The sequence below is a fragment of the Biomphalaria glabrata genome, chromosome 8, assembly GCF_947242115.1.
Source record: "Biomphalaria glabrata chromosome 8, xgBioGlab47.1, whole genome shotgun sequence".
In the NCBI taxonomy this organism is placed as follows: Eukaryota; Metazoa; Mollusca; class Gastropoda; family Planorbidae; genus Biomphalaria; species Biomphalaria glabrata.
Genome location: NC_074718.1, coordinates 39,675,418 through 39,690,808, shown reverse-complemented (window position 1 = coordinate 39,690,808; position 15,391 = coordinate 39,675,418). Strand labels below are relative to the sequence as shown.

Below are 15,391 nucleotides of genomic sequence, written 5' to 3'. Positions count from 1 at the left end.
TTAACAATAAGCGTCCTCCTTCTAGCGTCGTTTAGAGCGTTCTTCTTTTTAAAAGATCTGTCACGTCACTTGTCGCTAATTAAAACTTTACCCTATTCCCGAAACAAATAACTAATTCCTAACTACTTCCTAATCATGTCATAACAACTCCTCCCCCTTCCGCTAAAAAAAATTGCCTGTAGTAAGATGGCTCCTACATCAACAGTTCTTTGGCGTGACCTCAACGGTCGATCTTGGCCTTGCAGAGGTGACCTTCACGTTCGTTCTCAAGATGCCGGGCAGGCGATATCTCTTCAGTACGGCTTCGACAGGACGGTTTTCTTCCCTTCCACAAACTGTAGCCTTCTCGAACCCGAACTACAGGCTTCAATACGATGCCCCAACGTATGGGCGTTTACAAATTACAAATGTAGATCTAGATCTATATTTCGTTACCTCCTAGGTCTACGAGTCCAGGGTCTCACTGGCTTTCCTTCGCCGACATGGCTGTATGATCAGGGTCTAGCTGCAGACTAGGCCGATGACGTAACTTCTGCCTCCTCCTAACAGAGGGCTTCTATCCTTCTGAACGTTGATGCCAGTGAGCTCCGAGTCAGGGGTCGCCACGTTGTTAAGACCTCTGCGCGGTGTTGATTCTTGACAATCTGCCTAGTGTAGATCTGACTGTAGGTAACGCTGAATTCAACACTTCAGTAACACCGGCGAAAGGCCGAAACAATCAAATATGTAGTCGACGCTGATATGTTGTTCTAACAATATGTTTAATACTCAAAAGGGAATCGTCCGATGTCAATAATGTCGTACTCAAGTCTACTACTTTACAATAAGCGTCCTCCTTCTAGCGTCGTTTAGAGCGTTCTTCTTTTTAAAAGATCTGTCACGTCACTTGTCGCTAATTAAAACTTTACCCTATTCCCGAAACAAATAACTAATTCCTAACTACTTCCTAATCATGTCATAACATTAGTTACTAGATCTAGAATATACTTGATTTATTTATATAAATATAATATATATATTTTATATATATATCTAATCAATCTAAACCAATTACAATTTACAGTCTGACTTATAGTGAGTTACACTACACTTTTTACTTTTTACACTACTTACAGTTATACAGTCATTCACTGATTACAGAGTTTGGTTACACTTTTACAAATAGTGACTGACATATTATAATACTTGGCAGATATCTGGCATATTATATATAATATATATATATATATTTTTACCAAGCACACTGAATTTAACTGAATCCAATACATTTAATGCCATGAATGTTTGAATGAACTAAATTTCAAATTAGATGAACAAGTTTGTAAACAAGAGTTTTTAGAACACTTAGATTTAGATAATTTGAAATTGGGAATAAAGCAGGAATTTCTTATTATGTTGTTACAAAGTCACATTACAAACAGGCCTGATGCCTACCAGATCCCATTTGTATTCATCTTAGCAATATCAAGCTTTGTTTTGTTAACATTTCATGATCGAGTTATGACCTTATGGTCTTCAAAGACTCAATACTATCAAAGTCATTGATCCTTTTTTTTTTTCTGTATTTTTTGTCTGTAATTTATTATTTTCTGTTAATATGTAAATTGTTCCATTAAATATAAAAAGAAAAAGTTTGGGAAATATTGTTCTCTAAGATTAATAATCATATTTATACTTTTCTGCATCCAAATAGAAAAACAAAATATTTGGGAATAAATAATTAGCCGAATTTTCATTTGCAAAGTCTAAGAAAAGCTTTTTATTTATTTTTTTTTAATGCATTATTATTGTGTGTTTTTTTTATGTGTGTTATGCAGATGAGCATGGGCTTATATACTCGGCTTATAAACAAATGTTGTTTATAATAGAATCTAATAGTCGGGCCTTAGTCTCTATTTGTACTTGAAAAAAAGGTTGCAATACTGGTTTTGATTTAAGATGAAGAACTTAGTTCTATATAGTCTAGCTCTTTGTTTAACTTTTGTAAAGTCTAGTTTTAAATGGATATTGTTGTAATATTTGTTCTTTCTCATTGACCAAAAAAATGTTGAAAGCTTTTATTAAGAGAAAGAACATGGAAAACATAAAAAAATACTTAAATAAAAAAAAAACAAAGCTTATATGATGTGTAATTGTATCAGTTAATTTGGAACAGTCATGTAATTAAATTTGTAATTGATCTAGACCAACAATAATAAATCTGTATGATTAGAAATATTTTTACTGATTGCTTTTGTTTAGCGCAATTTCATGCTTTTAGCTTTCTCAATACGCTATGATCCTATCACTTATCTGGACCAGTTGGGAAAGTGGGGGCAGGGAAGGGGAAAGAAAGACTTACTAACCACTTTGCTAGTGAGGTACTTATGACTATAGAAGATTGTATAGTTATGTATTGTTTGTTTCAAACTTATTTAAAAGTAGTGACCTATAAAAAGAACTAAATCAGCTTATACCACCACCTTAGTAAAGTACAATTTCTTTCCCTTGTTTGAAATACCAAACAAAATAATTAATTACCTATAGTTAATTAACCATTTGTTTAAATTTTAAAATTGATTCTTGTGTTGTCAGGTAAAAGAAATAATTGTGCAAAATTTCAACTTGGTCTGAGATTGGGTGTCAGAGAAATAACAAGATTGGTTGTCAGAGAAATAATATTTACAAACTTTTTACCAGACAGACAGAGTGAGTTGATATAAGCTTTGTAAAAAGAGTCCAGTAGCATTGTATTCAAATGAAGTTTATCTTATCTAGCAGTGGCTTGAAATGAGGCCACATCTTGTCAAGATAATCTCTTCCCCACCCCTCCTTTTCCCGGTTTTGTAGATAAACAGTATGTGATATAATCTGTAGCTGCATTAATTTAGGGCAAAATGTATTCAAGTCCATTGTTAGAAATTAAAATGGGTAGTTTTATTCAATGAGGCTTCATGTCATTTCTTGAAGTATTGTCACTATCAACAAACAAAAACTTTAATATTATATATATAGATCTATTAACAAAGTAGACTCTAGATCTATAAAGGACTAATAAAATACATCCATAGAGTCTCTCTGTTTTAACAACCTGTCTCTTATTAAAGTCTGTTGGCGCACACACACACACATACACAATTTCATTGCAGCGACGTGCTAATTAGTGGTAATGTTAATCCTCCTCACCTGAATTGCAGAAAACTCTGCGGCATTACTTGGATCATGTCTAACAAGATGCCAATCATACTTTTACATAAAATTCTTTCCTGATAAGATGTGCATAGTAACTACTGTAAGAAAGTTTTTAGGATGTACAGTAGTTTAAGTGATTAGCTCTCTGCACTTAAGACTATTCACTCGTCTATTAGAGTTCTTGCTCTTGATAAAACAATAATCATTACTTGAAAGAAACAAGTTTTATTTATATATATATATATAATAAGGCTTGTCTTTGAGTCTGAAGATCAGTGAAGAGTGCAGTATTTCCCATGGCTCTGCAGCCCCAACTGTGACCTACATATTTTGCCACACCCACAGCAAGCATAACCATTGTCTGTCGGTGGTTGATTAAGATTTTCTTTTTGCCGTCTGCGTCTGTCCTCGGCAGGGGATTTTCTTTTGGTCTCGAATGTGTATCCAGTGGCCTTTGAGAGTGACCACCAGCTGTCTCATCCTGAGTGAGGCCACATGCAACCAGGTGCTCTCTTTTATGTCAGCTAAGGCAAGTTGGCGCCTAAGCTGGTCATTGAAGCGTTTCCGTGGGGTGCCTCTGTTAGATTGACCACCTTTTAGCTCAGCAAAAAAGACTGCCTTTGGCATACGTTTGTTCCCCATATGGGATACGTGCCCTGTCCAGCGTAACTGTCGGACCATAAAAAGTCCCTCTATACTGTCCATACAGGGGTTTGCAAGGACATCGCTGTTTGTAGTGCGGTCTTGCCACCGTATGATGGAGCGCAAGCACCTTTGGTGAAAGCACTCAAGTTGTCTTAGTGGTTTTCTGTATAGTGTCCACCGTGTCCCAGATCCATGTAAAAGGGTTGAGAGAACCTCTGCCTGGTAGACATTGATTTTTGTAGGCAGGCGGAGCAATTTATTCCTCCAAACTCTCGCCTGAAGGCATCCAAAAGCGCCACTGGCCCTGGCCAGATGGTTATTAACTCCCTTGAAAGTGAGGTGTCATTTGATCCTATACTACCCAGATAGACCACTTCATATATTATATATATAACTATATTAAATTAAAAACCCTTTCAATATATATATATATATTGAAAGCAGACATTTACTTTCTGAAGGACATAATATGTCTACATAAAATGTAAGAATATTAGTATATAAGAAAATACATATAAAATACTTTTAAAAAAACACAAAGCTTATATTAAGTGTAATTGTATCAATTAGTTTGGATTAGTCATTTAATTATATGTATGATTGACTTAGGCATAATAAATCTGTGTGATTAGAAATATTTTTACCAATTTTCTTTTTGTCTAGCTTTTAGCTTTCTCAATGTGCTATGATCCTATCACTTGTCTGCGCCAGTTGGGAAAGGGGGAGAGAAGAATGAATAAAAACAATGTTCACTCAGGACTCAAAAGTCCTCAAGGGAACTAATTCAACTTATATCATCACATCTGTCAAGTATGATTTCTTTCCCTTGTTCTAGATACCAAACAAAATAATTAATTATCAATAGTTAAGTAACTAATTTTATTTTTTTTTGTTAATTGATTCTTTGTTGTCAGGTAAAAAAATAATAGTGCAAAATTTCATCTTAACCCGAGATTGGGTGTGGGAGAAATAACGTGTACAAACTTTTTTACCAGACAGACAGAGCTGATTTAACCTTTGTAAAAAGAGGACTGACATGCCTTTTAATAAGAAAATCTAGTTTTGGATCGACCTGACAAAGTTTGAAACTACATCTAGTTGTTGAACTCATCTAGATCTATAGATAGTGTTGTGCTCATTCCACTTCTGGACTCACGCAGTAGACCTAACAACATCTGCACGACAAATTAAAGAAAGACGCACTGAGAAATCCTTTTACAAAGGGCGCGTTACTCTGCCGTGTACATGTTCACGACGTCTGCTCTTGTTGAATCCCTTGTCTTTTGAGACTCGTTGCAGACAGTTATTAAATGTATTGTTTATGCACCAGTGACATGAGTTGTTATATTTCTCCCCCATTCGCCACTGGCTAAGGAGTGGAGTTTCTGAAAGATCATCGTCGCACGGCTGGGATGACGTCACTTACCAAGTGGACGGACGGAAAAGAAACTGGGTTGTTTTAGTGTGGTGTAAGTAGGTCGCGTTCGAAAAGGCGGGGCGATGACATGCTGATTATGTTATCCTGTGATCCTTGTGTTCGGATGGTAGATTGTTTTGTGTCGTTTGAAAATCACAAGGGGAACAATCTGGGGCATTCTGAAATCTTTGGATATGTTCATTTGTAAGTACGTTATTTAAAGTGTTGTTGTTTTTCATAAGTCCAACCTAAAATTAAAAAACCCTTAATATTGTTAATCAATCTAGATCTAGATCTTTTGTCTCTTCTATTTTATTCACAAATCCTCAAAAGTCTATACAGATCTAGATCTAGACCTAGAAGATTCTGCTTGTCATAATTGTGCGTTTACTGCCGATATAAACATGGTTTTATCGAAACCTTTTAATAATACACCCATGACGTGTCATATTATTTTACACCAGATTTGTTATTGTCCTTACAAATGAAATGTCTCTGTAGTTTAATCTATTTTTACAACGACAATTTTACAGGCGGAGAGGAATTGAACCAGTGGCAATCGAGACGACAGCCCGGAGCGCATATCACACGACCAAGCTACCATCATAATTGATGATAAGAATTGTTACATTTGACCTTGATATGGAAAGTTTTTTTTTGTTCTTTTGGATTGACCTACTTTTAAATAATTTTAGCTATTAAGTATGTTCGAACTTATTGTAAGTTTTATTGACTTTTTCCTTTTAGTCTGTCAATACATGTTAATGACCAATAAAACTTGATGTGTGCTTCCAGTCCTGTCAGTGTACAAACCATCCGGGATTATCTGTTTCAGACGTCAATTCAAAACAAGAATTATTCAGCCCTACCCATCTGTCTAAAATTGTACACACTCGAAGACCTCACCACGACACTGTAAACATTCTCGATCGCGAGAGAGAAAAAAAAAGGGAGGGGGGTAGCGACTCTCTCTATAGTACCAGTGCTTAAGCATTTGAGAGAGTAAATCCATTTTTTTTTTTTTAAATCTAAAGTTTGGTCATGACAATCATTTGAACACAATCGTTTCAAGCTTGTTCTAACAAGGAACATATTGGCCTATCGTGAGTTCTTACATACCTATGTTGTTGTTTTTTAAAATGATTTTACATGCTTTGTAACGTATGCATGGTAAGCGGGTGAGTGTGTACTATTTGTACTCGTGTGTGTGAAAGGTAGGGACTACCTGGATGTTGTTTTTTCATACTATCTTTCATTGTTTGGCCTTTCCAACAGATGCAGCGCACACATAGCAGACTTCTAATGTGTTTCCTGTCGCTCGTTTACAAGCCGCTGAACGCTCTGTAATACAAATTCTGATTTACAATACAACTGTGGAAAATTTTTAGCGCTAAAGGAAATGTTTTAAATAGCGTCTGACTTTTAATTTGGGCTCAGTTATTTTCCTTTTTAGTAGCTTTTTTTCCCCCAGAGGAATATTTGTAAAAAACGTGTTTATCTAAGTTATAATGTACATAAAAATGTTTTCCTGTTTAAAATGTGCCGTTGTACCGTCGGCCATTGAAGGACAGACGAAGACATGAAAGTACATAAACAAAATGCGTTTCTTTACTAGGTAATATACACTGCTGATCTAGCGGCGTACATACTTAATTATCTTTTATTTATCGCTTCTTTTTTGGTGGCGAAATTGTGTGTATCGAGAAATTGACATTGAAAAAAAAGTAGTAGGACCAATGTACATCAGTAATCGGTGGCTACAATTAAAACATTTTTTAAGAAAGCCCATACCTATGATGTGTCTTAAATATTGACTTGCCTTGCTCACGTTAAAGTGTAACTCTGAATTTCTATGCACCACCTATATATAATAGATTGTCGGGAACAAAATGTCTGCACAAATTTTTGATTCTCATTCAATATCTGGTCTCCCGGTAAACGTGCACGCGTGTGTGTCTATGTGTGTTTTGCGTCTAACGGTAATCCACTGCTTCTTTTATTGTGTCGGTGCCCAACTTATGTTGCTGCGCTGATCAGTCATTGAAATGGGTCTCTTACCTAGTTTAACTTCTATTGGAAGACTCACTCGTATAAAAAGGGTTCGCCCTTTAGGCTCATGTCATCTCTTTATCAGAATGAGTCCAATCCGTCCATCTAATCTATCAAAGCGATTGTGATACCAGTTCAGAGAAACAAGACTGCTGTGCTTAACGAGTAACCTACTCAGTTCAATGCGTGTACGATATACCCACTCCTTCCATCTACCTGTTGGAATCCTGGTTCAACGTAATGAGCTAAACCCGGTGTTCAGTTTACAAAGGTATACATAGTAGCAGTGCGCGTTTTTAACCATCAATAGAAGCATTCCCAATTGATTTGCAGTGTAACACGGGCGTCTAAATTTCATTCAGAACTGCAGCATCAACAAACAACTCATTAATTAGCCTGGTCTTCTGAGTGTAGATTGACGGTGAACTGGTAAACATATTGGTAGAAATGTCGACTCTCTCTCTACTTAATAGTTGTTTGTTTTTTAAAAGCATACATTTTTCGTTTTATTGGAGATGTAGAAAACATGTCCTCTCTCCCCTTCCCCGGCAGCTTTTATTTACGACACAGTTTGTTGAGCTCTGCTTGAGACAGTACATCATACGGTTGATTGGCAAGCAGAACTGAGCTCAGAGTGATTGCATATATAGAAACGTTTTACCCCCCCCCCCCCCCGAATTGTCTGCTCTTATAAACCTTCTAAAGAAAACTCTCTTCCCTATTGTATCGCCACCGATGCTCCCCCTCCCCCGTCGCAGTAGCGTATTACTATTGGCTTCAAGCAAAGCCGAAGCTAGTGGAAGCGAGCAGGGCCGGCCTCCCAACCTTGTCGTAGTTAAATCACGGGTTTTGCTATTTAAAGGAGTCTTGGATTCTAGTTGCATTAGTTAAAACCCAGGTAATACATTTATTAATCCACATGTTCTTTGACTTGCTGCTTTCTCTAAACCTCTTATGTTTGACTTATTTTCTATATTGATCTCCTTGCATATAATTTCCTATTTCGTTTTTTGACCCATAGAAATCTCAATAGATTTTGGACGCCCAGCTGACTTCGATACGGACGATTTATAGATCTGTAACAAGCCGGATATGACCCGCGGCCCTTAGTTTGTGTATCACTGATCTAGGTAGTTCCCCTACAATTTAGCCGACCTACTGATATCTAATATAAAATACTGTAACAAAGGGTTTCCCCGATTTATTAAAACGCTTCGTTCTTTAATTAATAAAGATAGAATTAGGTATTTTAAAATGTATTTTTAGCCCTCCCCCCCTTTTTTTTTTCTGTTGTGGGAGTGACATAAAACATACACTACGATATCCGCAACGAACTAATAAACATTTATGCCAAGTTTTATCAAGATTGGTCAGATGGTTTTGATTTTTATTCGGGACATACATAGAAACATACATACATACCTTACATTCTACTTTATATATTAGCTTTGCAAGGCGAATGACAGGGTAATATAAGACTTGGTATTAGTAGATCAAATATCTTTTTGGAGCGCCTTTACTAAGAGGGCCTGCCATAAAGCCTGCACCTGAAAGGACCAGTAACATCAACGAGTACAGTGATGTACCTGCATCCTAAGTGCAAGTTCTAATATAAGTGACGCCACATGTCGAAGAGTATTTTGACAAGTCTTATCTAATAAAATTAACCCCCCCCCCCCGCATTGTTGATAAGTATAACAGTTGTAAACATCTCTCTTTTATTAAGTTTTTGGCCTGTAAAGAAACAAAGGGAATACAAGATTGTGACTCGGCTTTAATGTTCTCACTGTCTTCTCACTATTGTTTGAGTGGAGTTTTTATGTTCTGGCTTTGATTGTAAACAGCAATGTCTTCAAGTGAAAGTTTATGGCACTTGTTCAACTCTATGTAAGGGCCTTATCACGTTATGTTGTTTTTTTGGTATATCACAGGCAGGTCGTTACTATCTGATACAGGAAACAGGTTTATAGTAAGTGGCAAAGTCCTACTTGCTGTTTCCGTCATTGGTGGAGACATGCTGGTTCACTGAAGTGGTCAGGGGTCAAAGTGAAAATGCTTGTACTCATCGACCAACTTTTGCAAGGTAGAGAACATTTTGAAATGATAATTTAGATGTAGGGGCTTTAGAAGCGAGTTATGACATTTTTCAAGTAGTGCCACTACATTGTATTTCTATTATTGTGTTGATGCAACTAAATATTGAGCATAGCAGGATCATTGGTTGGGTGTTGTAGAAGTTTCCATGGACGGATCTACCTACAGGCGACACAAGCAATAGCTTAGGGCCCCCAAGAATATATTTAGCACTGATATATAATATCTGCACTTATTATAAAGGACCCCCTATCTCAAATAGCTTAGGGCCTTTTGTAGTCTAACTCCGGCACTGGGCGACTGGAAGCCACCTGTTTTCACACGTTGATACAAAATGCTGCCAACTTCAAAAGTAGATTTATGTGTGCGTGCGCTCGACTTCAGTTTTGTTTGCAAGCGTATGTGTGTGCTTAGCAGATTTGTGTTTGACTTGCAAGTGTTTAAACATAATCACTGTAGTTCTAGGGATAATAGAACCCCTTCGTTTCTCTCTACATTCACGTGAATAGAAGGTGACTTGGGGGGAAACATTTCGCGCAGACAATTAGATGTATGGTGGTACAGTCTTGTGGTACTTGTCAGAAGGTTTTGTAATCAATCTATTTGTGGTTTTGTAATCAATCTATTTGTTACAACCCTTTTTCCCCTCCCTTCTCTCTACTTGCAGACGACATTTCTCTGCGCCTTCTCCCGCCGCTGATCTGTTTCCTTTATTAAACGCCACTGTCGTAGAAGTCATTTGCTTATTCTTGTAATGGTTCCATTGTCACATACTCGCTTATACTGAATACACGTTTATACTATATACATCGTTGTGTCTGCTTACGTGGTTGAGTTTCAGTGTCGGGTGTTTAGGGATATATTATAGATTCACATACGCGATCACATAAAAGTTTGATAATTATGGCCAGACATGTCCAGTTAGTAATTAGTTGATTGTCTGGGCCGCCATTCGGTGGCTTGGTTGAGCGAGTGCTGTGTCCATCCATTGTTTTGTTGTTGGTGTGTCTCATGCCAATGTTGTGTTGGCTGTTGTTGCTCTAACACGGCTGTACAGTGTTCACTGCGTCTCTTCTGGCTATGGGATTTTCTTGTTGTTCTATTGAGCTCGCTTCTAAATATTGCTTGTTATTCTTGAGTGTTCATGTTAATATTGTTTCACTGCTGTATTCCACAAATTGACAAAGTTACTTTACTTACTTACAGCTTCTTTTTACAAAGCTTTTATATCGAATCACTCTGTCTGGTAAAAAGTTTGTACACGTTATTTCTCACGCACCCAATTTCAGATTAAGCCGACAATTCGCACTATTATTTCATTTACCTGACAACACAAGAATGAAAAAAAATTAACCAATTTGTTAATTAACTATTGGTAATTAATTATATAAATTCTGTTTGGTAGTTCAAACAAGGGAAAGAAATTGTACATGACAGATGTGGTGGTTTAAGTTGAATTGAGCCCTGAGGGAATTTTTTTTATGCATTTAACAAACTATCATGCAAACATTCACCAAGATACCCCCTCCTTCCCTCCCCCTTTCACAACTGGTCCAGACAAGTGATAGGATCATAGGGCATTGAGAAAGCTAAAAGCTAAAAAAAAACAATTGGTAAAAATATTTCTAATCGCACAGATTTATTATGTCTAGATCCATTATGTATATATATATATTTACATGACTGATCCAAACTAATTGATACAATTACACTTAATATAAGTTTTTTTTTTTTTTTTTTTTTTTTCAAATGTCACTCTAGTGTATCACTGTTTTTTGTTCTCTTGGCTGAATCATTCCCAATACATCTGCAGTATCATCAATGATCAGATGTTTAGCTTATGTTGACATGAGTCCTTAGTCTGATTACTGTTTGAACATTGTGTTACTCTATAACTAGGCTTCATTGCATAATTATATACTATTGTCTCTTAGACTCACTGCTGTGTTACTCTATAGTGGACTTAATCTCACTAGTGCTGCTATTCTGTGTACACATTTAGTCTCACTGTTCTGGAACTAGGCATTTAGATTTAGTTCAACTATAAAATTGTTGAATGTCTTTTAGTTTAACTTGTTATTCCACATTGGAACTAGAGCTAATGGCAATATTGGTCTCACTACTGGGCTACTCAACTTTCCTACACATTTCGACAGTGTTGTTGAGCATAACTAGAGTGCCAGTGAAACTTTAATAGAAATATTTTGAACATGTTAAATGTGTTTGTACATATGTATTGAAAAACAAGTGCTTCACACAATTGTGGGAAGCATGGTCAAGAGGCCAAGTGCACTTGAACTTGGCTTGTCTACCTATAAGGGGGCTCAAGGTTCTACACCCATCTCGGGCAGAGTTGTGTTTACTGAGACGGAAAACCAACTCCTAGATACCCCCTCCCCCCACTGGTCCACAAATGAGATTGGACCAAAAGCGCTCTGAGCATGCTATAAGCATGAAAGTAGCGCTATATAAAAGCTATAATAATATAATAATAATAAGTGTTGGAAAGTCAAGCCAACCTCTTTCTTTCCTTTGCTATATCTAGTGTCCATACATGCTTAAACAAGCAAAACCTCCCAATTTAAAAAAAATACTTCTAAAAAAAATATAGCTTATGCCAGTATATACATTCACATGTTTCAATACTGTAAGATTTATTTGCTTTTCTATATCAAACAAAATTAATTAATTACCACTAATTAATTAGTTATTTTTTTGATTGATTCAAGTTTTGTTAGGGACAATGAATAATTTTATGGTATGAAGTTTCAACTTGACTCAAGAAAGGGAAGTGGGAGAAATAACTTATGTACAAAATTTGTACCAGACAGACAGACAGACAGAGTGCTTTGAAATAAAATTTTGTAAAAAAAAAGAATATTTGTTCATTATTTTGCCCGTCAAACTTTTAAAATTTTATTAGCCATTACTGAATTTTTAATTGAACTCTCTTGTTTGGGTGTGAAGTTGTAGGTTGTAAGTATTGATTGGATAGAAAGATTATGTGTTGATTTTTTTATTAGCATTCAATACTAATTCAAATTGTGTTGTTGTCACGTCATTCATTATACACTTAACTTTATAAATTCATTGCATCATTCATACATAATTTCAGGGACTCATTGTATCAAATACACATAACTTCAGGAACTCATTGGCTCAAATAGGGCTGCTTATAGAATTGTTCAATGGTTATGTATATATAAGTACTTTAATTGTAGAAATAATTCTCTTTAAATGTTGTATCTATTGTTAAAAGAAAGGTCATATTATTCTTATCCAAAGGTTAACAAGGGTATTATTGGACTGCCACTAAAAATAAAAAAAAGAAATAAAAACAAATGTTGGGATTTAAGGACAATGATTTCCTTATAGATAATACAAAATCAAATCAATCCTCCAATCTAGATTTGAACTAGATATCCTTGATTTGACACCACTTTCCTATGTTATAACTAGTGATAACATTGAATATGGAGACAGTATATATAGTATCCTGTGACCAATTTGTGTAGCATTATTCTGCTGAGCCTAAGGCCTCTGCTTTCAATTGTGTTAGAAAACTTAAATTTGATGGGATAGCATGGTCCATCTCTTTGTAAGTCCTGGGGGGTCTTATAACTAAGTGTAATCATATGTTTTCCTCCTGCTTGTATGTCCTAAAAGGTAACTAATAGTGAGTCCTCCCTTAAGGTCTTTTTAGATCTGATGGTCTGTTTTGCACTGATCCTGGACATATGTTAGTTCTGCTTTATACTGTAGAACAGGGGTTCTCAACCTGTGGGTCGCGACCCCTTGGGGGGTTGATTGACGATTTGTCAGGGGTCGCCTAAGACCATCGAAAATATGGATTGTATTTTGTCTATTCTTTTATTGCTTGGGGGGGGGAAGGTCGCGGCTGGGATTGTAAAAAGGGGTCGCCAAGCTTAAAAGGTTGAGAACCGCTGCTGTAGAGGGATAACCATCATTAAGTCTTTTAGAACTGGTGAGTCTAGGATCATACAAGGGCCAGGATTCATAATGTAATGATTCCTCAGAGTATGCACTGGACACCATCTAAGAAAATATTGTGAGAATTCTGTTGATGGCCCTATAATAGACCATTGAACCTTTTTCTGATGATTAGCCCTTTCCATTTGCCTTACTAAAACTATTGCACTTCTGAAAAGTTAAAATACATAACTAAAAAGTCCTTTGAAATGCATGAAATTCAAAAACTCTGAACTAAATGTACAATCTCTCTGCTTGCTGCATAAAAAAAAATTAATCTCAGTTGTAAAAAAAAAAAAGCTGTTTATAATAGTACACATGCGAAGAGCCATTTATCTCCCCTACCTAGCAAGTTTCGGGAAAGAAAAAAGGTTGGTTGAACATCTCTTTGACATTCTAAATGTTAGATCTTAAACTACATAATCATATGGACCTTTTCTTTCAGTATAATAATAATAAGATTGATTGAAAAGAAATGCTCTTTATTGTGGTCTTTTTTATTTCTCTTCTAGACACACAAAGTATTTGCAACTGGTCACACTTGTTAGAGGCAACATTTTCTCTTTATGAGGCATGATGCACTCTAGCACTAGGGATGACCTCATGACCCCTGAAGTGTTTGTGTTGACTTGCTGTGTATAGCCTGAACTTTGTTTTTCTATTATTAATCATAGCATGTATTTGGGGAGGACTATTAACAAGGACATGATTAATGTCATAACATTGCTCTGATAGAATGTGTACATCTCTGTTCTGACTAGACTGAGTTGTGATAGTGATGTGTGTTATATGTGCTCCCTAAGAATATCTAGAGAAGTTTATATATTTAAAAGCAATCATAACTAAAACATTCTTACTACATGATTCATTAAAATGTTTTTTTTAGCTTCCATTTTTAATAGTAATAGTGATATTTGGTCTCTTTAGTAATGAGAGACTTCATATTACTTTTACTAATTTATTGACCATGTGCACATTGCACATCAACAAGAATTTATAACACTTTTAAGTAATACTTGGAACATGTTATCTTTTTAAAGGCAATGTCTTCTATTCTGAAGGTTCTAAAGATGTGTGCTGTGTTTGAAATTAGTGCTTTTAAAATAAAACACTTTTAACTATTCATCTTGTCAGAAATGTGTAGAGTAGTCTTGACTACCTTCATTCAGTAACTACTTTAATGGCATATATGTTTGAGAACTATTATAGCTTGTAATGGTCTGTTTATATAAAAGGACTAGTTTGTTATGAAAGTTTTAAAATTGTAATATGCAAATTTTCAAAATGTGATCAAACTTCATTTATCTTTAATGGGATGAATAAAATAATATTTTTTTCAATTTTTTGACAGCACTGTAGCAATTGTTATATTTTAAGGAACCACTTCTTTTAATACTTTCTTAAAAGCTCTATTAACAGAGCTGCATTAGTAATATCCCTCTCTATTTAATTTGCTAATATTATCACTATATTATTCTATTTTAATATCTTTCTTTCTTTTTGGCAGGTGAAATGATGATCTAGTTAGGTCTTTTTGTTATTTTCTTTGTTTTGAGTGACCTACTGACACAAGCCAAAATGACGACCAGCTTTAAAGCCCAGCTTCTCTGGGACAACATCATTAGGAAAGATTTGTCTGCTGTCCACAGTATGCTGGAAAATGGCCATGTGAATCTAGAGGAAAGAGATGCTGTGAGTTTATTACCAGTTTGTTACATAAAATAATGCTGTAATTGAATATGTTTTTGCCTAAATATCAGTTACTGTAGATATATAATATGTTTATTTGGATGTTTTATATTAGTTCAATGTATAGAATGCACATTAAAATGTAATCTTATTTACTGTAGTCAGATTGTCTTGTCATGCTAGCAATAATTGTAGGAAAATTACTAATTACAAAGAATGTTAATTAATGAAGAATGTTGACAGGTATTTAGCAGGAATCAGGATACTTGATCATTATTTAAAGCAAACAATTATAATTATTTCTTGAAGCATTCTTTCTGCTGTATAAAGCTATGA

The 15,391-nt window shown here is 35.5% G+C and overlaps 1 protein-coding gene across 1 annotated transcript in view; it reads left to right on the top strand.

The window, feature by feature from the left end:
- Positions 1 to 15,391, top strand: part of LOC106076080 (kinase D-interacting substrate of 220 kDa B-like) — a 50,085-nt gene that overhangs the window by 1,391 nt on the left and 33,303 nt on the right. The window contains exon 2 of the mRNA XM_056037648.1: positions 14,874 to 15,058. Within this exon, the coding sequence (XP_055893623.1) occupies positions 14,945 to 15,058 (114 nt within the window). The 5' untranslated portion in view covers positions 14,874 to 14,944. The remainder of the gene's footprint in view (positions 1 to 14,873; positions 15,059 to 15,391) is intronic.